Here is a 22481-nt window from a genome sequence, read left to right as displayed (position 1 = left end):
TGCCCTCCTTAAGGCTGTTTGGCTCTTGTATCAACAGAACACTTTAACTTCAACTATTTCCCACAGGATTGGGATTCCAAAAACACTTCAAACATGATCTACTGTATAATGATATTGAGTTGTCTTAGAAACAGAATTAAGCACGCTTGTTGTTCTTCAGGAGTTCTGTTCCTATGAGTGTCATAGCTGTTGTTAATGTCAATGTCACAGGAATTGAATGTTCAAAAAAGTTTTACCAGGCACAATTTGAATTAGACTAGTTTGATTAGTTATTTAGAACCAGATGCATTTCAAACCATCCAAAAAAAAATTATGCAATACATCCACCACATGGCCAGCTTCAGAAACTTGGGATTCTGCATTGCTTTTCAAGTAATGATTTGATTTTTGTCCAAGACCCTTGAATTAAACAGTAGCATAACATATAAGTTGATTCATAATTCATTAGGCTTTGTGGTTCTTTCCAGCTGTCAGACCCCAGACTTAAGGTTGATGGAAAAACCTTGGAATCCACCATCAGTCTGAGACTGAGTTTTGTATTAGCAGGGCTGTCACATGCTGCAGATGTATCGGTTGACATACGACAGCCTTTACAGCCAGCCTACAGCAGAACATACATTTAAAATTACATATTAAATGGCCACGCACTCTCTCAAATACAAAACGTTTCACCTTACATGTACGCAGCACACAAAATATTTTTTGTATTCAAATTTATGAGATATTTGTATGGATCCAAAAGTTGCCCGAGCCTGTACAATTATATACTACATATTCTGGATATTATTCAAGATTAAAATTATGCATGAATATAAAAAATCTTGTCGATACCATAATTATTTTCACGGATGATGGTATTAAAATTATGTACAATTTTGTCTAAATAAATAAAACAATTAAAGACATTAATCATTTTAAATGCAAAAAGTACATATTGGCAAAATAACATCTTAATGTTCAGGATGAAAAAATGGGCATTCTAAAGATTGCATTTATCAGTGTTAAGTTATTAGTGTTTTTAAAGGTTACCTTTAAGTGAGTGTTAGTTAATGGCTAAGTTAATCTAAAAAAAAGAGAGAGAGAAATAAGCATGTACAAGTTGATATTTAATACAGTCAAAAAACTAAAAAGCTAATATCAGTCAATATGATAACTGATATGATACCAATCATGCACTCCTAATTAAAATAAGCAATCAGCAACACAAAATGTTATATATATTCAGAGATGCTTAATTCCTGCCACCAGAAGCACAAACTTTTTTGCTGTTTTTAGTGGTAATGTGTTTGAATGCACAAAGTCGGAAAATGTCAAATCATTTATTGGCTGGGGCTACAAATTTACATAAGGCGGTTAAACCACTGCATACACTGACACGATGAGATTAACATTAACATACTTAAATAAACATGTTGAAAGTGACGTTACATACAGCCAAGTATGGTGACCCATACTCAGAATTCATGCTCAGCATTGAACCCATCCAAAGCACACACACACACACACACACACACACACACACACACAGCCTGCCAAACACACACCCAGAGCAGTGGGCAGCCGTTTATGCTGCAGCACCCAGGGAGCAGTTGGGGCTCCACGGGGGCCTTGCTCAAGGGTACCTCAGTCGTGGTATTGCCAGCCTGAGATTCGAACCCACAACCTTAGGCGAGGAGTCAAACTTTTTAACCATTAGGCCATGACTTCCCCTTGCCTATCCCCTTTTTAAAATTTAAGTATCCCTGGAAGAATTTAATATTAAGGCAAGTTGTGTGCAAAGCCCATTATGGCTCATAGAATTTCAACAAACACATAAACAAATGAGATGCTTCCATAGGGAAACACAACACAACACAAAAGAGACCAGGCATAAAATGTTTCTTTGCAGTGAAAACATCTGGAAGCCTGCAAAAAAAAAGAGATATGTACATTGAGCATTAAAAAAAGTGTATTTCAGTTGTGTGTTACTGAGTAACACTAACATGCCAGTTTGTGCAGGCATGCTAACTGCTAGCTGGCTCAGTGATGTCAAGACAATCACAGTTGCAGCTGCATGGTCATGTCGGCCAGGATAACAGGCTCCCCGGGTCTTTGGTTTTCATGCGCAGGGCCACCAGGCCTGACGGCTTGTATTCAGACTCTTGTCCGGGCTCAAAGGAATGGGCCCCCAGGCTTCCTGGGAAGCCATGGAGTGAGTATATACTGTTAATGCTAGGGTGGTGAGGTGGGTGATGATGATGATGATGATGATGGCCTGGAGATGCAGACATACCCATGAGCCCTGGTAGGTTCCCGTGAGGATGGGAATAAGGGGTCATACAGGATGATGTCATGTTTTCCGCCCCCAAAACACAACCACTGGCCGCTCCGCCTGCACCTCCCGTCCCCGCACTGCTTGGCCATAGGCTATTTTGCATCTTTGTGGACAGAAAAAGAAACACCCACACCCAACACACACACAAACATTAGTGACTTATTCTAATATAAAATTTATGATAATATCTGCATGTTATCTGAAAAAAAGAGTTACTTTGCATTTAAAAAATATTTTTTACTTAACACATAATCAAATTAAATATTTAGCCTGGGCTAGATGGCAAGATAGATGGCATTACAGTAACAGAAAAAATAAAACGAAATTCTATCTGTGTTTCTGACAACAAATATAAATCAGAATATGCATGAGAATATGAATATAAATATGTCTCCAGGCAAACCAAATCAACTCACCTGTGTGTGTGTTAAAATACTAGACAAAAACTATGTCTTATGCTCTCTTTGTGTTCTGGGTTCTGTGTTTGTGTATTTGTGTGTGTACCTGGTATGAGTCGGAGCGAGGGAGAAGGGAGATATCGTATGTAGCAGCAAAGTGGTTTGGCACTTCTTGTATTTTCCCGTAACGCTCTCTTTTCCTCCATTTGGCCCGTCTGTTTTGGAACCACACCTGGGGAAAGAATATCCATATATTAAACTTAATTATTGACTGATTTAAATATAGGCCCTGTCATAATGGAACACTCTGCCTTTCAATGCATTCAGTGTATTAAATAAATAAGGAGCATTACTATTACTGAAAATCTGTGCAACAAAATGGTGTATGCTGCCGCATTTAAAAAAAGGTTAGTATATATTAACCAGATATTTTATCCATATTATTAATTATGCTATTTTAAAGAAATTAATTATTTTCATTTAGCAAGGATGAATTAAGTCAGACTGACAGTCAGAACTTTGACAATGTTACAAAAAATGTATATTTCAAATAAATGAAGTTCTTTGAACTTTGTTTTCATCGCGATATTCACCAAAAATAAAAAAAGTTTTTAACATTGATAATAACAAGAAATATGTGCACCAAATATTATAACAGACTATTAGAATGATTTCTGAAGGATTATGTGACACCGAAGACTGGAGTAATGGCTGCTAAAAATTCAGCTTTGCATCACAAAAATAAATTATATTTTAAAATATATTGAAATTGAAAACAATTATTTAAAATGTAATCATATTTCATAATATTACGTTTTTTAATCAAATAAATTCTGCCTTTGTGAGAATAACAGACTTAAAAATATATTTAAATAATACCTATTATTTCAATAATACCAATTTATATAATCTTACATTACTCATATATGCATAACTAATAACCTTTCCCAGGAGGTGGAGTCTAACACACCTGCACTCTTGCCTCCGTCAGCTCCGTCCTCAGTGCCAGCTGTTCCCGTGCATACACATCTGGGTAATGTGTCTTTTGAAAGACCTTCTCCAGCTCCTCCAGCTGAAAGGTGCTGAAAGTTGTCCGGTTTCGCCGCTTCTTGTTCTTGCCTGAAAGGTCGATGGAGTCAGTGATGGAATCTCCAGTCAGCCCACTGGACAGCTCTTTCAGTTTTCCACAACACTCTGAGTCTAGAGCAGGATATCCAAGGGCCTTGGGTACAGACTTATCTCCTGCTGACACCAAGACAGAATGAGTGCTGCTTTCAGTTACAGAGTTAGTATTTGCCACTGAATTCAGATCAGTGACAATTTAGTTTTAAATAAGCAAATGTAAATACTGTGCACAGGCTGATTAAACGTAATTTTCTGTGTAAGCTTTTCTTGTCTCCTAATCTAAACTTAATGACTTATTTATGCATAGCCTGAATATTTTTCCTCACCTGATATAGCTGGCAAGGCAAAATGATCTCAGGCTTACCAAAAACACGTCAAATATATGTTTTAATTAAACAGCAAACAGAATAAGTTAAAACATTTAAGTACAAATGACATAAAAAAAATTATAAAAATTCTACTTTTTTTATATGAAGTAGCACAAGTCCTGAAATATAACTTTTCTAAGAAAAATCATATTCATATGACAAAATCATATTCATATCCGTCTATGTTACTGTAAACATGTAAGCTATTTTGTTCATCTAGAGTGTTTATGTAATGTACTTCCTGGCTGTCCTGAAATCAATGTCATAACTTTGTTTTAAAAAGTGGGTGGGGCAGGAGTGTGTGTTTGGGGGCGTAAATTCATAGTGAAATAATGGTGTGCAATAGGAAAATAAAATAAAAAATATCTTTGCTTTTGATAAATAGTTGACCATTAAACCAACATTCTACACAGAAAAAATTTCTCTTTCAAATATCCAGTCTATTTTTGAGTAGGCCTATTCCACAAACTTCAAAAGGGATAACAAACCGTAAGCAGAGCTCACTGAATGGCTTGAGTTAAAATCATTTTTTGTAAGCTCAAATTACTTGAATAGTACAATAAAAATACATGTCATTACAAAATCCAGCTACTACGATATGGCGAGTTAAAATGTTAAGAAGTGAAAGAATTTTGACAACAACAAAAAAAGAAAAGTTCAAATCACTATAATAATAAACATCATTCAAACAGGACGTGTTTGCTTTTCTCAGGAGAATATAAAGGATGAGAAGAGCTCTTTTAAAAGGAATAAACCCGTCATAGTCCTTTACCCTAAAATTGGTGTTTTTTCTTTCATGACTACTTTTATCTAAAATAGAAACTTTTTATGTGTGCACTCCTTTGTTACTATTTTTTTTTAATCTAAAAGAGAAAATTGTAATCCAATATTTGTTTCCCTAATTTTCATTGAAAAGAAACCAAAACATGTTTTGTAGTTGGATTTGTAGTTGGATTCTCTTTTTTATAAACACCTTATTGGGATTTCTCAAAAGTTGCTCATTAAACAAAGTGTGATTCATTCTGTGCATGATCATAGGTCAATAAAATGACTAAATTATGGCTTTTATTAATTCAAATACAAGAGTAAAAGCCTTGTTCTTGAGACATAAAAAAACAATTATTATATTAAGAATTTTTAATTGACACATCTGCATTTGGCTCATAGTATTGTTTAACAATGATATGCTGTTTAGTTTTCCTCAGAAAAACTCCATTGGAATCCATCTGAATTAGAGTGAAATGATAATTTAGATGTTTCTGTAGATATTAAAAACATCTGATCTTGGGTCATAAAAATCCAGTTTGTTTTAAAGTTGAATGTCTCTCCTTGCTTAGTGGTTAAGTAGTAGAAATGAATTATGGTTCTTCCTAATTTAATTTTAACCAAAACAGAGGAAACCATTTACTAGATCTACATAACTTTAGAGGGATGGAATTATAAGGCCTATATCTGATCTCTACCAATAGCACAAGAACTAAAGAAAATGCTAAACTTAGTTTTAGCAACAGAGGATAGTTATGTACTGTGATTGATTTAGTGAACACTATAAGCTATAAAGAACACATCCATTTTATTTGAGTTAAATATCTCCCAAAATGCCTCCAAAAGTTCAGCCTACAAAAGATAGATAAATGAATCAAAGTTTGTAAACATGACAAAAATGTCTTTCTTAAAATATTAAGAAAGTGTAATGATGTATCAGAAACAAGTTCGAGGCTTAGGCACATATTATTTTAGAAATGTAAACTTGCTTGTTTACTTAAGACATATGCTTAATATCGACATAATCGTCTATAAATGAAACGAATTCAGAATCAAATCCTATTAGCCTATGTTGGAATGATGAATATTGAAGGAATATTGTAAACGCAAACAAGAATGACCAGGCCTCAAAACCGCGCACACAAATCCACGGTGATAGATTTGAATGATGTTATCTGAAAACTGTTTCTGACGTCGCAATATTTTATTATTAGGCCTGCTATATAAATTGAGACATGCGGTTGAAATCAGCTCTATAATGAGGAGAAAACGTAAAAAAAAATCACAACGCTTCAAAAAGTTATTTAACCTCCTGTTTAAATAATTGTTTATTATGCTAGAACTTTATAAATGTTTTTTTTATTAATAATGTGGAAAAGTGCGAGGACGAAATGCGCTATATTGTGAGCAGGCCTGAACTTAAGAGTCGTAGCTCTTACGATCTGAATAATTCAGCTGTTATAAAATAATAATAATAATAATAACTTATTTATATGGCTTATAACTTATTATTCTAGTTTATTGAGAGTGAATCATTTTATGACCTAAACAATAGAAACATATTAAACTTTTAGCTGTTTTGACACCAATTATACCAAAAATAAATATAAATAAATAATTAAAGTTTATAATTAGAGTTAGAAAAATTGAAAAGTAGTTTTGAAACCTAACAGAACTAAAGAAGGCAAGCTAGTGTAAACAAAATAAGTAATACAAATAACGTTTTATTCTGTGGTTATTTAGAAAACCATGAACATTGCAACGAATACATCTGAAGACTTTGACGTCGTTAACTTTTTTTATTTCCCAGAAGAACCAAAAATGATTCTTAATAATTCTTCTTTGCTGAACCTAAAGTGTTGAAGAACCATTATTTTTAGGAGTGTCTTATAAATGCTTATTTTTCAGATGTCGGTATATATATATAAAGAGATTATTATATAGCTTATTTAGAATTTAGTTAATAAGTGACACACTGAACAGGCCATTTCCAAAGTGTTTAACAAGTTGAATTCCAGGTAGAACATAATGCTGATTGATTGATCGAAAAGACAAATTAATAAATAAATTAATTATTGGGTTGAATCCATCTCCAGGCAGCACAAATAACACCACCTTGCTTGATGTGACATAATTTTAAGTGTAAATGTAGGCCTAATATAATTATGCGTAAATAAAAATATTTATGATTTTCAGTCACATTAGTTGTTTTGGGCTCCTCAAGTGGAGTATTTAAAAAGTTGTCTAAACAGTTTTTCAAAATTATTATTATTAGGCTATTCCTCTTATTATGTCGTTGTTGTTATCACTATCGTTTACGGATAGACGTTTGGAGGTTTTCCTCGCTTGACATTCAACTAGTACTGAACTAGTTTTCACTTACCATCCGAATTAGTCTTATAAAATGACGAGTTCTTCTCGGTGATCTTATGAGTTTTTTGGTCCTGGTTCATATTCTCCAAATACTTTGTATGTTTTCCAGGCGAGGCGCGAGGAGTTGTAGGGCTGACGCCGTGCGTAAAGTCCACGGAGCCGCCGTCAGTGTAGCGTCCCACAAAAAACTCATGTCGGTGAGCTAGAGTAAGATGCGGAGACTTTTGGAGATCGTCACACTGAAAGAAAGCGCCGGAATTATGCTCCAAGCGCGGTGAATTCTCCGGCGTGATCCTGTTCGGAGGCGAGGAGAAAGACAGACAACTTTCAGTCTCCATCACCTCGTCCCGAGCACAAGAGCGCAAACAGTGAACTAGGATGCTATTAACAGGGGACAAGTTAGTGTATACGCGACAGAGATGGCAATTTTTCCCCACCTCTTCATTTCAAGTGGGTGGGATTTAGAGAATCAGAAACAAAGAGCCGTGAACTGAGAGGGAGAGAGTGACACAGCGGTCTGATTCAATACGCTCAAATGTCAATCACGTGCGGCTCTCGTTTTTCTCCAAAACATTTTATCTTAATAAAACAACATTGTTATGCTAGTTAAGAGAATGTGATTAAATCGAGTTATTGTGACTGTCTGAGCACTTATAACTTTAAATCACCAAAGTAGTATATACTGAATCCTGATTTTATGGATTTTGATCCAGGAACATTTTACGCGAGAAGCTGTCGGTCACTTTCAGAACTCAATCACAGCAGGGATCAACCCAGTAAAAAAAAAAAAAAAACCCTGATTGATTCCGATTATGATATATAGCGTCTGCATCGATGAAAAAATTAAGTTATTTTGAATTTAAGTATGACTTTAAATCATATGCAACAGCTTAAATGCCATACCCTGTGGTATAGACAAAATATAATTCAGATATTACTCTGCGTTTTTGTTTTATTATCGAGATGTATTGCGATGTAGGCTATAAGCACAATTTTAATAAAATGCACGGAAAAATTAATAATTGTAATTAGATTTACATATGAAAACAACCTTGTGAAACAATCCAAGGCATAAAGTAACAGCAAAAATAGTAAACTGCTGCTGACTGAGATTTAAGAATTGAAAAAACTTTTTATATCGATATTTATTCCTATTTTCTTCTCAGTGTTTTAATAAATTAAGATGTAGCCTTATACAAACCAACTTTATTTTTTAGGCTAAAACATTACAGTTATGATGTTTTTACGTCAAAATTAAATTTTCGAATAACCCTAAACTTGTCACAACTAATTAAAGGTATTTCAAAGCAAACATCACATTCATTTTGTTTTAGAAAACGTAAACAAATTTATAAACCACCAGATAAAAATCAGCGGGTTTATAATAAATATTATAAAAACGATCCAGTTGCACTGTTGTAAAACATTACATAAAATGTGCAATCTTTGTGAATAAAGTGTGATGATCATCAACTCACGTTATACTTATTTCCACTTCAATCGCAAAAAAACACAAAAAGCCTATAGTAGATGCAGAAAAACAGACCTAAAGCAACCCGCTATCAGTGTACAGTATTACGATAGTATCACTTAGATCTTTTTTTGTTTGTTTGTTTTTTGCAGAGGTTTGAATTTTAACAAGTCTTGTATCCATTACCTTTTTCTACTCGTCCTGTGGTTTTTAGAAATATATTGAAAAGTCCAGAAGAAAAGTTAAAGCCATTATCATAATTATCCATATTAGCTTTTTGTTGGTAACTCAAAATTTTAGGGAAAAATATTGTAAATGGCGGAATGTCCACAGAATTGATCTTAGAAAATAATAAAATAAAATAAAATAAAATAAAATAAAATCATCTTCCATACAACTTTGTGGAACTGCTTGAGTTTGGACATCCAGAGATCAAAGAAATTCAAAACTGCTGATATTGACATGGCAGCTCAAATCTCTGCAATAAATCTCTAAACAGAGAGCACTTAAAGGACTCGCGCTGCTCTCCAAGATGTCTAACAGTTTTTTGGATGTCTGTTTTTTAGGCCACATGGAGCCAACCTGACGGACAAGTGTGTAAACATCCAGTCCATTTGCTTCGGTCAGCCATAAGAACCGTTTCATTCAGTGATGAATTCACCAAGCAAACAGACTTTGGGAATACGGAAGAGATCATATCACTTCCTCTGACAAGTTGTTTTCTTGCACTGCAAACTGCATAGGCTGAAAACTAAAATCAAATACTGATAGCCTACATATGACACTGACGTCGTATTCGTCTTTAAAACTAAACATAGGCCTAAATCTCATTATGTTCAAATTATATCTTTTGAAAGTCAGTTATTAGGGTTTGGGTATAAAAAGGGACGTTATTTGTAATGGGTAGAGAGAGTAAATTATGTATGAAAAAAAAGAATTTCGCGTAAACCCTTGAGCAAATAAGCCGTGTACAGAAGATATGAGGATGAAGAAGAGAGTTAATCAAAAGGACATGACCGGCTTGCCACTCATGGTTGCAGTGGTGTGTTTGTAACCCAGTTAATAAAGAACATGACTTGGATTATGATGTTGTGTGAGATCTGGAAACATGGGACAAAACTGGAGACCCTCTGAGTAAAACAGGATCACCAGTCTGTGAAACTAACCTACAGCCACCGATATATACACGCATGTGCGAGTTCAGTAAGAGACTGGAGAAAGTCGAGAGAGCAGCAGAGATAATGCTTTCTTAAAACAATACAGCTCGTTTTATTTAGCGATAGAATGCGTGTGAAATTATTTATAAATAAATACTGACTATACTGCGGGACAAGCTGTCACACGAGCTATGGTGAATTCAGTTATACTCTTGTGAGTTAGAATGATTTTGTGGATTAAACACCGTTGCAGTGTCGCGTCGCGCAGCAGCAGCTTGGCTGTCTACACTAGACACAACAAAGCGAGCGCTGCAAACACTCCAGTTTAGACAGTGTCATTTTTATAAAAGCTATTGGGTAAGTAAAAACCTGACACTGGCATTATTCTGTCAAGGGTCAGGTAAGAAAAAAAATCATAAATGTCAGGTTGGGTGTTATGCTATACAAAATGCACAATACAAATGTGACACCCACCCACACCCTTGTGTGTGACAGCATGCCCCACGATTATGGAAATCTGTCAGTTTTTCTGTTTAACTGTATAGGTGTTTTCCCTGTGATAATGGTGGAATTAATCAATAGCTTTCTGTAGTCCAGACAGGTTTGTACATGAATTTGACTGACTTTTAAAAATAAACCTACCTAGAGAAATCCTCACTGGAGTTAAAAGTGTGACAACTATCCTCACTCTCCCTTACTCTCTGTGCTTCAATATATCTTTGTTAATGTGAATACTGTGTATGGAATGTACCCTGGACACTTTTCTTGTGTGTGATCCAGTAGCCTCAGCCAAGTTTTGTGATTCTGGCTCATGGTTAAATAGCTGAAATCCCATCACTCTAGCCTGAGGTGATAGTTTGTTCTTGAAGTAAAAAAAATACAGTGGAGAAAATGTACTCCAGAAGACACATTTAGAGAAAATATCAACCTTAGGTCGGCGGGATGGCTTTAGGAACCAGGGCTCTTAAATTTGCTGCTGACAGAGTTTGCGTGCACACAACCAAAGTCATATCATTTAGATCTGCAGAAAAGCATGCAGACTAAGAGCTGATGCTTTCCTAAAAGCCTGCTATTATCTATACAATATGACAACTGGCATTGCAGAAAAGGAATATGCCCTCCTTTTTTGGTCAAATGGATTGTGGCCAATTTAGAGCAAGGACGACAGAAAAATATATTCAGAATACAATGTACTTCAGAAAACATAGTTCTTGCATGAGTGCAGCAGGTCTCCTCCTCCTATGAATTTCAGTTATAATCTACAAGTGAATATGAACTGAGTGAGAACTGACTTCTGAGTTCTAAAATAAATAAAAAAAAGAGTTAATTTCAAAAGCCAAAGATATGAACAATATTTCTCCATTCTAAAGGTTTCATTGAGGAAAAATACATTGTAAAAAAAATATTTTTATGTAAGATTATTAGAGTATACATGAAAATACTATTTCTATCTTTCCTTTGCAATTAAATTTTTGATTGAAAATTGTTTCAGAGTAAAACCTACGACAAATGTATTTCAGTGTAAGGTTCACAGTCAGTCCTTTATTAAAAGCCCCTGATAACCTGAACCCCAGTCACCAAAACTCTGCAGTTTATAGATTAGGAGGAAACACAGATTTTTGCATAGCCGTAAATCTCCAGCGGCTCTTTGGATTTCTGGTAAGTCATCAAACGGCTGACCCTTGCTCCTCTGCTTGTTGTGGCTTTGTGGCCACTCTTGTTTCCTGAACCTGGGGCTGCTGAACCTGTCCCTGTCATGACCCCACGCAGGAAATCAGTCCAGTCTGTGGCCTACGGTCTCTCTCTCTCCCCCTTTCTCTTTTTCATCCACTTCAGAGCAAAAAGGGCAGTGTTGAATGTGACCTTTCTGAAACCTTCAATTCACAATACTGGACAGTAAAATTATGCTTACCAAAGCTTACCAAAGCAAAAAATTTTAAGCATAAGTCTTTAAGACGCTTTTAGAGCTTCACTAAAAATGAAGAGAATTTTTAAATTCTAAATTCACCAACATCAAAACATACATGGAAATTTGGTGCTTTTTGCAGGTTTATATATATGGATCAGGATGTAATTTCATCAAGAGCATGCATCATTCGTGTTTAAACAGGGAAACCACTGTGCTGTTAACAATCTGATTCACACACTCTGATCATGTGTGGAGGTCTTTATCACTCCAGCCTACAGGTTTGTATTGCAATATGTGGAGCAGAAAGGCCAGTAATTCAATTATGTGCCCTGCATGCAGAGAGATGATTCCATATAAAGAGGAAGGATTTTCCTCTGAGGGCTCTTTCTCTCTCTTGTTCTCCCTCCATCCAGCAGTTTGAAGGCCAGCTGAAGCCGAAGCTCTGATTGACAGCTGCTGACCTCAGGGGCATAACACATGATAGAGGGAGTCTGGGAAGTGGAAGTTTGTTTCAAAAAAGCTCTGAAGAAGGGCCAGTCTGTATTTGTGTGTGGGGGACATTGGGTAAGAACAGAATGACTGTCCCACCAATGACCCCACACAATATCGCTGTCTCTCCAAACTTCATGAAAGCACTAAGAGCAGGGCCGGCCCTGACCAATTTGCTGCCCTAGGCAAGATTTTACCTGGTGCCCCATGCATCACAACCCTTTTCACCCTGTCATTGTGTTCATGATTTAGCATACATGGGCGCCGTATAGGGGGGGAAAGTTAGGACAATTCCAAGGGCCTTGACTGACAAGGGGCCCAACAAATAGGTAAAATCTAATTTAGTTTTTTTTTATTATATTATACACTATATAAACCATCATCATTGAGTTTATTTAAAATAATAATAAAATGAATGATGTCTTTGATTTTACTTTTTGGCAATAAAAGTTCAATATCACCACTGACCAAAAATAAAACATCCATATTGACCGACCACCCCCCTGGATCTGCATGAAATGGTTTGGTCCTGCCTTAGCGCACTTATCAGTGAGTGACGGTATTTAGTTAGTTGCAGACAGTCAATCAATGCACGGTGCGCTAGCTGTGTTAATTTCGTTAACGAAGACAACGACGAAAAATATTCATTAACGAACATTTTTATGTGACTAAGATGAAACGTTGATGAGCTAAAAATAATATCTGATGACGACATTATGACGACATTTATGCAGCGTTTTCATTAACTAGACGAGAACTATACTATAATGTTATTTGAGGACTATTGGAAATTCAAAATGCATCCTATAGGCTATTGTCCCTGTCATTGGATTGCGATCGGATAAGGGCCGTTTGTATATCTATTCAGTAGACTATAACAGCCGCAGTGGATGGATAGACTAATAAAATGCGGTCTGAAACAATGGGTCCCGCAGGGATGAGGTCTCCAGACGTCCCGTTTTTCCCGCGCGCGCCACTTCCTCAGTTCTCACATACAGCGCGCGATCAATTCTCAGCGCTCAAACACACACACAACAGTCCAAATGTTTATCGCGTGCAGACATGGGCAGTATTTCAATTAAATGTATTTTAAATACGTATTTAATTACTTTAGTGTATTTTGTAATTTGTATTTTGCAGGTGTGGAAAAATAAAATGTAGTTTGTAACAAAATATTTTGAGGGAGTGTATTTAGAGTATTTCAAATACTTAAGAAAAATCACCATTTGCTTATCACCATAGTAAATGATTTTGCCATATTTTCGGTCCGATGTTGGCAATGACAATGTCCAGGTTAGATGCACGAAATTCACGTGACACCCTGTAGACCGGGCTCCCTCCAAGAAGAGAATGAGTTTTGAACAAAGGAGAAGAAGTGGCGCTGCTCCTCTTAAAAACGGCATTAAGGTAAAGTGTTTTGTGATGTGAAAAAATATACAGTCTACTCTACACAGTACACACACACATATTGCACACTGAACGGCATTATAGAGAAAATAATTATGCCTTATGAGATCAATGCACTGTGTTGTCATTCATAAAAGGACATCATACCTACAGTATTATGAAACAGCGCCACTCTGCCATCATCAGCATCAGTTGAGCGTCTCTTCTTTTGCAGGATTGGTGTACCGCCCTCATAGAAGGGGATTAACTCCTGAATTATTGGAGAAGTTGGTTGTACTTAAAAACAACTACACTAAATGAGAAGGTTTAGTTTTCTCTTTTGTAGCATAGTTGTGTTATTGCTACTATTTCTGTTATTGACCTTTCAATAAAGTTTTGCTATTAAGGGCAGCCTACCACACCATTGATGTGAACTTAGCTATACATGCCATTTACGTCAAAGGGAGCTATTTCAGGCCCTGTTGAGATTTAGAGAAATGCCCATGCTTTTTTATTTTGCTTTTTTATTTTTATTTTGAATTTACACATTTCTCATATTTGTGTTATTGCTAGTATTTGTGTTATTGACCTTTCAGTAACAGGTGTGTGAAAACTGAACGTGTGTCAGTATTTCATGCATGCCCTCCGTCTTAAAAGGACAGCATTCCAAATTAAATACCTGTCATTAATTTTAATCAACAAAAGACGTTAAATAAATGTATACATGTTAAGTAAAATCTACAGTATCTGAAAAATGAGTTTAATTTTTATCTCTATTGTTTTTATCTCTAAGTTGCTCCTTTTTCACTTCTGTTAAATGGATAGTTCACCCAAAAATGAAAATTGTCATAATTTATTCAAGATTTTCCAAATGCATTCCTTGATACAAATTTCTCATAAACTTAATTGATTTGGTCTAAAGAGAGAAGAATTAATGATTATTTTAATTTGAAAACTACATATAAACTAGCTACCGCTGTGTTAATGTCTTAGCATCATTCCAGGGAGGCATAAGTGCCTTTCACCCTGTTACAACATGATGAACCACTGAAACGATTTTGGAAACATTATTTTAAGGTAAAAAATGTTACATAGTGTTGCTTTAAGGACATTTTTTATGGTGGCTTTTAATCTTGCATCAAATAGTTAACTGCATACTGTATGCAGATTTGCATTTACAAATCACCAGCAGTAAATATTGTGCTAGTACTAGAATTGAACTACAAGCAGCAAGACACTTGCAAGCCTTTGATTAGAGTTATGTAAAGCTTTCAATGGGACAGTTAGGTCCTAGAGATGTGGTGACAACAGCTGCGCAGAGGGGGCCCAATTAGATTTTTTTGTCATGGGGCCCAAAATTCCTGGCAGCGCCCCTGCATATATATATATATATATATATATATATATATATATACACACACACACACACACACACACACATTACAGCAGAACTGTTTCCAGCACTCATAATAAATCATCATATTAGAATGATTTCTAAAGGATCATGTGATAGACCGGATGTCTGAATGACACTGAAGGCTGGAGTAATGATGCTGAAAATTCAGCTTTGCATCACAGATATAAATGATAATTTAAAGTATAATAAATTGAAAACAAATTATTTTAAATTGTAATAATATATCAGAATATTCCATTTTTTTTCTGTATTTTTGATCAAATAAATGCAGGCTTGATGAGCAGAAGAAACTTCTTTCAAAAACATTAAAAATAGTAATGTTTCCAAACTTTTGGCCTGTATCCCCCCAAAACTGCACAACTGTAGAGTAAAACATTAATAAAAAAGTGATAATAAAAAATGCGTCTTAAAACTGACATGATTGTACAAAATCACAGTCTGGGGACTCAGAACTCAGGACAACTGCTAACATTAAGTTTAAGGTAAAAATAACTGCCATGAAATTATAGTATCTTACTCCTATGCAATAAATTGTTCTTTCACTACATCTTTTACCTCTGTCTTTATTTACATTTACATTACATTTATTCATTTAGCTGACGCTTTTATCCAAAGCGACTTACAATAGCTATATATGTCAGAGGTCGCACGCCTCTGGAGCAACTAGGGGTTAAGTGTCTTGCTCAGGGACACATTGGTGTCACACAGTGGATTCGAACCCGGGTCTCTCACACCAAAGGCATGTGTCTTATCCACTGTGCCAACATGCTCATTTATAATGTGTCATGTAAATTCTACGTTTCTACGAGCTGTGTGTTAACAAAAGCAGTGCTGTCTACATTGGATGCGGCGTCGGGCACGCTACACAACAAATTACCAACAACTGATCGTGCGCGCGCTCTGTTTCTGACGCACTTCAAGCACTCGATGGGCGGGGGAAGATTGAAGAGCTTTATTTGCTTTATTTGGTAGTATTTCGAATTAATGGTTTTTAAATAGTAGCCTATTATAAAAAAAAATATGTAAAAAAAAAAAAAAAAAAAATTCACTCGTTCACTCATTCTGGCGCCCCTATGGATGAGTGGCGCCCTTAGCATTTGCCTATGCCGCGGGCCGGCCCTGACAAAGAGATATTACCAAAGAAAGGTGATGTGAACGTAATGATGTTCAAAGTCAAATGTAAATACATTTGCTTTGAAGTTTAAAGAGGGATTTTTAAAGACTTTTATATCACACTCTATCAGAATAAAATGCATGTCTATTAACTGGGTTCTGCAAAAGATCTGATTCTTGTTCAAATTCATGAGTTGGAATTGAATTAGTCATGATCCACAAGAAGTTGAACTGGAATATGAATTGGGATGAGAGGAAGAGGAAATGACTGAAAATTAATGGTGTTAAATCTAATGGTGTTTAACTGGTGGTCGATTCCTAATGGTGTAGGAAATTACTTGATATGATGATGAAAAATAAATAAATAAATATTCTATTTCAATATTTCAATATTCTATAAATGACATTTCTATCTATCTATCTATCTATCTATCTATCTATCTATCTATCTATCTATCTATCTATCTATCTATCCATCTATCTATCTATCTATCTATCTATCTATCTATCAAAAAATAAAAAAGTACAGTTAAGGTAATTTAAATGAATTTAATTTCTACTTCCTAAGATTCAAATTCAAGATGGAAAACTCAAAAATGGATTTTAGAAGGCATTATCAGTTAAAACCTGAATGGTTCACATTCTTGTCTACCCATCTAAAACATCCGGCAAACAATAAAAATGTAAACTCTAAATAAATGAGTTTATTTAGAAGGCCTGAAGAATTAAGTTCATAATGTGGTGCTCTTATCATTCCTGCATATAAAGCTGAGTGATTCTAATCAGTGACATACCAATAGATCCTTACTTTCCTCCACTCTGACAGCAGGAATCTGTAAACAGGCTCCTCGGCGAAACCAAGGGTATCAGTTGACCTGGCTGCTGTGGACGCACACCACAGCTAAAAAATAAATAATCTCTAAATGTGTTTATACTGAAGAGGGGAGCTGGTGGCAGAGAGTCTCTGTGACCTGTGGCTCTGATTCAATTAAAAGTGCTCGCACAATGATCATGAAGAAGTATCTGATGCTCAGATGCTCAGCCATGGGACTTTCATTAGCTGCAGCCTGGGGCAGGGACTCTCTCAGATATGGATAAAACCAGATTTGGCCAGACATTCTACTTTACCTCTCTTCTGTCCCATGCTGGAGCTTTGTTCTGAGAAGCCAAAACATTCCTTGAGAACCCTGGGCCTATAAATGTAATTGTTCTGGTATGCCATTTGTACCAAGAGGGTCTGGCTGCAGACTTGCACTTGCACTCTCAGACTTGCACTCTCAGACACTTGCACTTCCGCTAGTGACATCACTTGCAGTCTTTATTTTTTTATTTTGTACTATTTATTGATAACTGTTTGTTTGAATCTCTCAACATTTTACAACAGTAGGCAGGTAGTGAAGACAAGAAAAAAGAAACTAAATTACAATGTCACTTGCACTCGCTACTTGCACTCTCCGCTACCTGTGACGTCACTTGCAATCAACACAAATCGTGCGTGTGTGAATATGAACGCTTGCGCAGTCTCTCGCTAAGCGTTTTCCTCCCGTAGAAAAACATAAACACTTAACATGGCTTAATGTATTAAGATGATATTAAAATATCAAATTAAATTTACAGTTCATTATTTTAATGAATATGTATATAGTATTTTCCTCACATACCGCAAAATGTGGCATAATGGACTAAGATGATAAAGGCCAAACTCAATATGCTTTTCTACATTATCAACTAATATGTACAGGCAAGCAGGTGAGCCCAGAATAAACGCAACACGCAAAGTTTCGCGTTAAGCATTTTTCCATATCGAATAAACTGTCTACAACTCGTTTATTTCACTGTCTTTGTCCATTAAGCTACATTATGTGTTTTATTTATAATGATTTTCTATAGGAGGAATAAGTTTAATGTACAATTTAACGCACTGCGTTCCGTACTCGTCTGCTTGCCTGTACGGAGTTGATCCTTTTAAAATCACTTAATGCATTTCATAATGCATGTTCATATTTGCTGGTCTGTATATACTTTGAGTCAACAACAAGACATATAGGCTAGGCCTACTGAATTGTCTTTATCATCTTAGTCAGTTATTACAGTAAGCCACATTAAGCGTTTTGCTGTATGGGAGGACAAAGTTTGTGCATTGTGTTCATAGCCATCTGCTTGCCTTTGTAGTACATTACATAATAACTATATTTAGAATTTGGTCTTGTAATTGAAATTAATGTATCTTAATACATTATGCCATATTAAGTGTTTGTTTTTTCTACGGGAGGAAACGTTTAACGAAAGACTTTGTGTTACGATCGGAGACCCAGGGAAACACAGGAGACAAGAGATCCAATCGCAGTGAGGGGTTTTAATGGGTAATCCAAATACGAAATCAACAAGCAGGGGTCAAAACCAAAAATCCATTCAAACAATCAAACAAACAAATAAACAGGAATAGGAACAGGAACAGGAACTCGGAAGACGAGGAACTCGGAAGGTGAGGAAACTGGGTGATGGAAAGAAAGGACTCCATGCAGACAAACAGAAAAGGACTGGTTGATATAGGGAGGATAATGACTAACAAGTGAAGACACCTGGGTGCAATTAACAGGAGTGCAATTACTGTGATGAAGGGACAAGGCTTTGTGGGAATTGTAGTGCCTACGGTGAGGTGCCTATGGGGAAGTGAGACCACTAGTGGAGACTCAGGGAAACAGAGACCAGACAGCGTGACATTACCCCCTCCTCCACGGAGCAGCACCAGATGCTCCACCCGAACCCAAGAAGAGACCAAGGAACACAGAGACCAGGAGGGAGGTGGAGCGGCGGAGGACCAGGGGGAGGGACGGAGGGCCAGGTAAAATGGGGAAACAGAGACAAGAAGTGCAAAAACAAAACCAAGGAGCCCAGGAGGGCTGAAAAAACTTCAATTGCTTTGAAGTTTGTTAAGAACTGGTAAAATAATAATCACTGTGGAGCATCGATGAGAATGCACAAAACTCCTTTTAGTTGCTTTTATTTGATGGCTCAACATGTGGATCAAGGTGTGTTTGACAGGGGGGTCTTCATCCACTATGCTCCAGTTAGTTAATGTTGAGAAATGAGAGAAAGATCCCTTCTCTTTGGCTCTCTGCATTAATCTTTGATAATTTCTCTCATCAGGAAAAAGTTGCCGATTTGCTGCTGATGGTAGTTCCACCTCATATTGACTCATCCATGCGGGTGGGCGAATTAGCCGCTTTGGACGAACCTCAGCTGGTCGGTGGTCACCACCCCTTGCTGCATGTGCAATCTTGATCCACAGCAATTATCCAGCTCCGGCTCGAAGGACCAATTAGAGGGAAACAGAGAGAAAAACAAAGACAAGGAGCCCAGGAGGGAGGTGGACCGGCGGAGGATCAGGGGGAGGGACGGAGGGCCAGGTCCATAGATGGAAACAGAAAGAAAAACAAAAACAAGGAGCCCAGGAGGGAGGTGGACCGGCGGAGGATTAGGGGGAGGGACGGAGGGCCAGGTCTATAGAGGGAAACAGAGAGAAAAACAAAGACAAGGAGCCCAGGAGGGAGGTGGACTGGCGGAGGATCAGGGGGAGGGACGGAGGGCCAGGCGGTCCAGACATTAGCCCACCAGGGTGGCGTAGAAGACCACCACATCCGTGCGGTCGAGATAGACACCCACCTAGGCGGCGCAGAAGACCACCACATCCGTGCGGTCGAGACAGAAGCCCACCAGGGCGGGGCAGAAGTCCACCACATCCGTGCGGTCGAGACAGAAGCCCACCAGGGTGGAGCAGAAGACCACCACATCCGTGCGGTCGAGGCAGAGGGCCACCTTGGCGGCACAGAAGGCCACCACAGTGGGATCGATGACACAGGAGAGCCAGTCTGGTTAGGCAAGTCTGAAACAGAGAACATGAGCAAGTTAAGGGTGGCCTCCGTGGCCACGACAGGATCAGTCGAGCGCTCAGAGAGTTCGGCTGAGACGTGACGAGACCCTAGAAGTTCCACAGAGACGAGGAGAGGCTCTGGTAGTTCAGCCGACACGAGGAGAGACTCTGGTAGTTCAGCAGAGACGTTGAGAGGCTCTGGTAGTTCCGCAGAGGCGTGGAGAGGCTCTGGTAGTTCCGCAGAGGCATGGAGAGGCTCTGTTAGTTCCGCAGAGGCGTGGAGAGGCTCTGGTAGTTCTGCAGAGACGTGGAGAGACTCTGGTAGTTCCGCAGAGACGTGGAGAGGCTCTGGTAGTTCCGCAGAGTTTAGACTGGATTCAGGAAGATCAATGATGACTTGCCTTTGTCCATGAATATCAATGGTGACCTGACTCTGCTCATTAAGATCACCTGTGACTTGACTTTGCCCATGAAGGTCAACGGTTACTGGCCCTGACTCTGGAAGGTCAACGGTGACTGGCCCTGACTCTGGAGGGTCAACGGTGACTGGCCCTGACTCTGGAGGGTCAACGGTGACTGGCCCTGACTCTGGAGGGTCAACGGGAACCTGACTCGACTCTGGAGGGTCAACGGGAACCTGGCTCGACTCTGGAGGGTCAACGGGAACCTAGCTCGACTCTGGAGGGTCAACGGGAACCTGACTCGACTCTGGAGGGTCAACGGGGAACCTGACTCGACTCTGGAAGGTCAACTGTGGCTGTCATCCTGTGCAGAGGCACTGGACAAGCAGCCATCTTGTGCCATGACCATCTTGGGCAGTTGCGCTGAGCCGGCGGTCATCTTGGGCAGTGGCGCTGGGCCGCAGGTCATCTTGGGCAGTGGCGCTGGGCCGGCGGCCATCTTTGGCAATGTCGCTGGGCCGGCGGCCATCTTGGGCAGTGGCGCTGGGCTTGCAACCATCTTGGGCAGTGGCGCTGGGCTGGCGGCTATCTTGGGCAGTGGTGCTGGGCTGGCGGCCATCTTGTGCTGTGGCGCTGGGCTGGCGGCCATCTTGCATCGTGGCGCTGGGCTGGCGACCACCTTGTGCTATTGCGCTGGGCTGACGGCCATCTTGTGCAGTGGCGCTGGGCTGGCGGTCCTCCTGTCTGTAGACCCCGGTCTAGAATCGGCCATCACACCGGGAGAGACAGGTGTGGCTGGGGTATTCCACGGAGACCGATGTTGTAAATAAAATACAAACTCCCAAAAATTATAGGCGTCCAACTGCTCCATTTCAATTCGAGGAACCGGGTCATCCAGCCCGGTGTTGAAAGTGTCCTTTAGGGCCGCATCATTATATCCCATCCCCTCAGCTAGGGACCAGAACATTTGTGCCATGGCACCCACCTCATTGCCCTCTTGGCGGAGGGTGGTTAATTTTAAATATTTCGCCCTCCGCTCCACCATACTGGCTAGGGAACGGGAATGAAGTCCCACACCGCTGGATCTTGACATAGATGGAGTCCTTCTGTTACGATCGGAGACCCAGGGAAACACAGGAGACAAGAGATCCAATCGCAGTGAGGGGTTTTAATGGGTAATCTAAATACGAAATCAACAAGCAGGGGTCAAAACCAAAAATCCATCCAAACAAACAAACAAACAAACAAATAAACAGGAATAGGAACAGGAACGGGAACAGGAACTCGGAAGACGAGGAACTCGGAAGGCGAGGAAACTGGGTGACGGAAAGAAAGGACTCCATGCAGACAAACAGAAAAGGACTGGTTAATATAGGGAGGATAATGACTAACAAGTGAAGACACCTGAGTGCAATTAACAGGAGTGCAATTACTGTGATGAAGGGACAAGGCTTTGTGGGAATTTTAGTGCCTACGGTGAGGGCCTATGGGGAAGTGACACCACTAGTGGAGACTCAGGGAAACAGAGACCTGACAGCGTGACACTTTGTGCATTGCGTTCATATTTTGCTGTTCTGTGGCCACGGATTTGCCGGTCTTGTCTTTTTCTTGCAGGACCCTGTACGTACCTCTACTAATTTAGCTTTAATCGTTTAATCACCACCAAAGCGTCTTGTCTCCATTGGCAACACGCACAATTTGTGTTGATTGCAAGTGACGTCACAGGAAGCGGAGAGTGCAAGTAGCGATTGCAAGTGACATTGTAATTTAGTTTGTTTTTTCTTGTCTTCACTACCTGCACACATTACCAATTTCCGAGGTCGCATCATGACCTCTGCTAGAAGTTGCGATGGCCTTGTGAACAGTACAAAGACACAAATTAATCTTTTGCTCATGCCAAAAATAATACCATTACATTTTT

At 38.5% G+C, this 22481-nt stretch overlaps 1 protein-coding gene across 2 annotated transcripts; it reads right to left on the bottom strand.

The window, feature by feature from the left end:
* Positions 1-1247: 1247 nt before the first annotated feature.
* On the bottom strand, positions 1248-7726 carry LOC132115187 (homeobox protein aristaless-like 3). 2 transcript variants are annotated; one of them, XM_059523580.1, is made up of 4 exons: positions 7354-7726; positions 3683-3957; positions 2819-2944; positions 1248-2417 (listed from the first exon to the last, which is right to left on the bottom strand). In XM_059523580.1, exons 1-4 carry the CDS (start codon positions 7679-7681, stop codon positions 2058-2060), a joined length of 1089 nt encoding a protein of 362 aa, XP_059379563.1. In that variant the 5' UTR covers positions 7682-7726; the 3' UTR covers positions 1248-2057. The 2 variants fall into 2 exon arrangements, with proteins under 2 accessions (XP_059379563.1, XP_059379566.1); XM_059523583.1 differs by having other exon boundaries at positions 1249-2417; positions 3683-3954.
* Positions 7727-22481: the final 14755 nt, after the last annotated feature.

This window comes from Carassius carassius, chromosome 34, assembly GCF_963082965.1.
Source record: "Carassius carassius chromosome 34, fCarCar2.1, whole genome shotgun sequence".
NCBI classification, from domain to species: Eukaryota; Metazoa; Chordata; class Actinopteri; order Cypriniformes; family Cyprinidae; genus Carassius; species Carassius carassius.
Note: the sequence above shows the minus strand (reverse complement) of the source record. Positions and strands in the feature narration are given on the sequence as shown.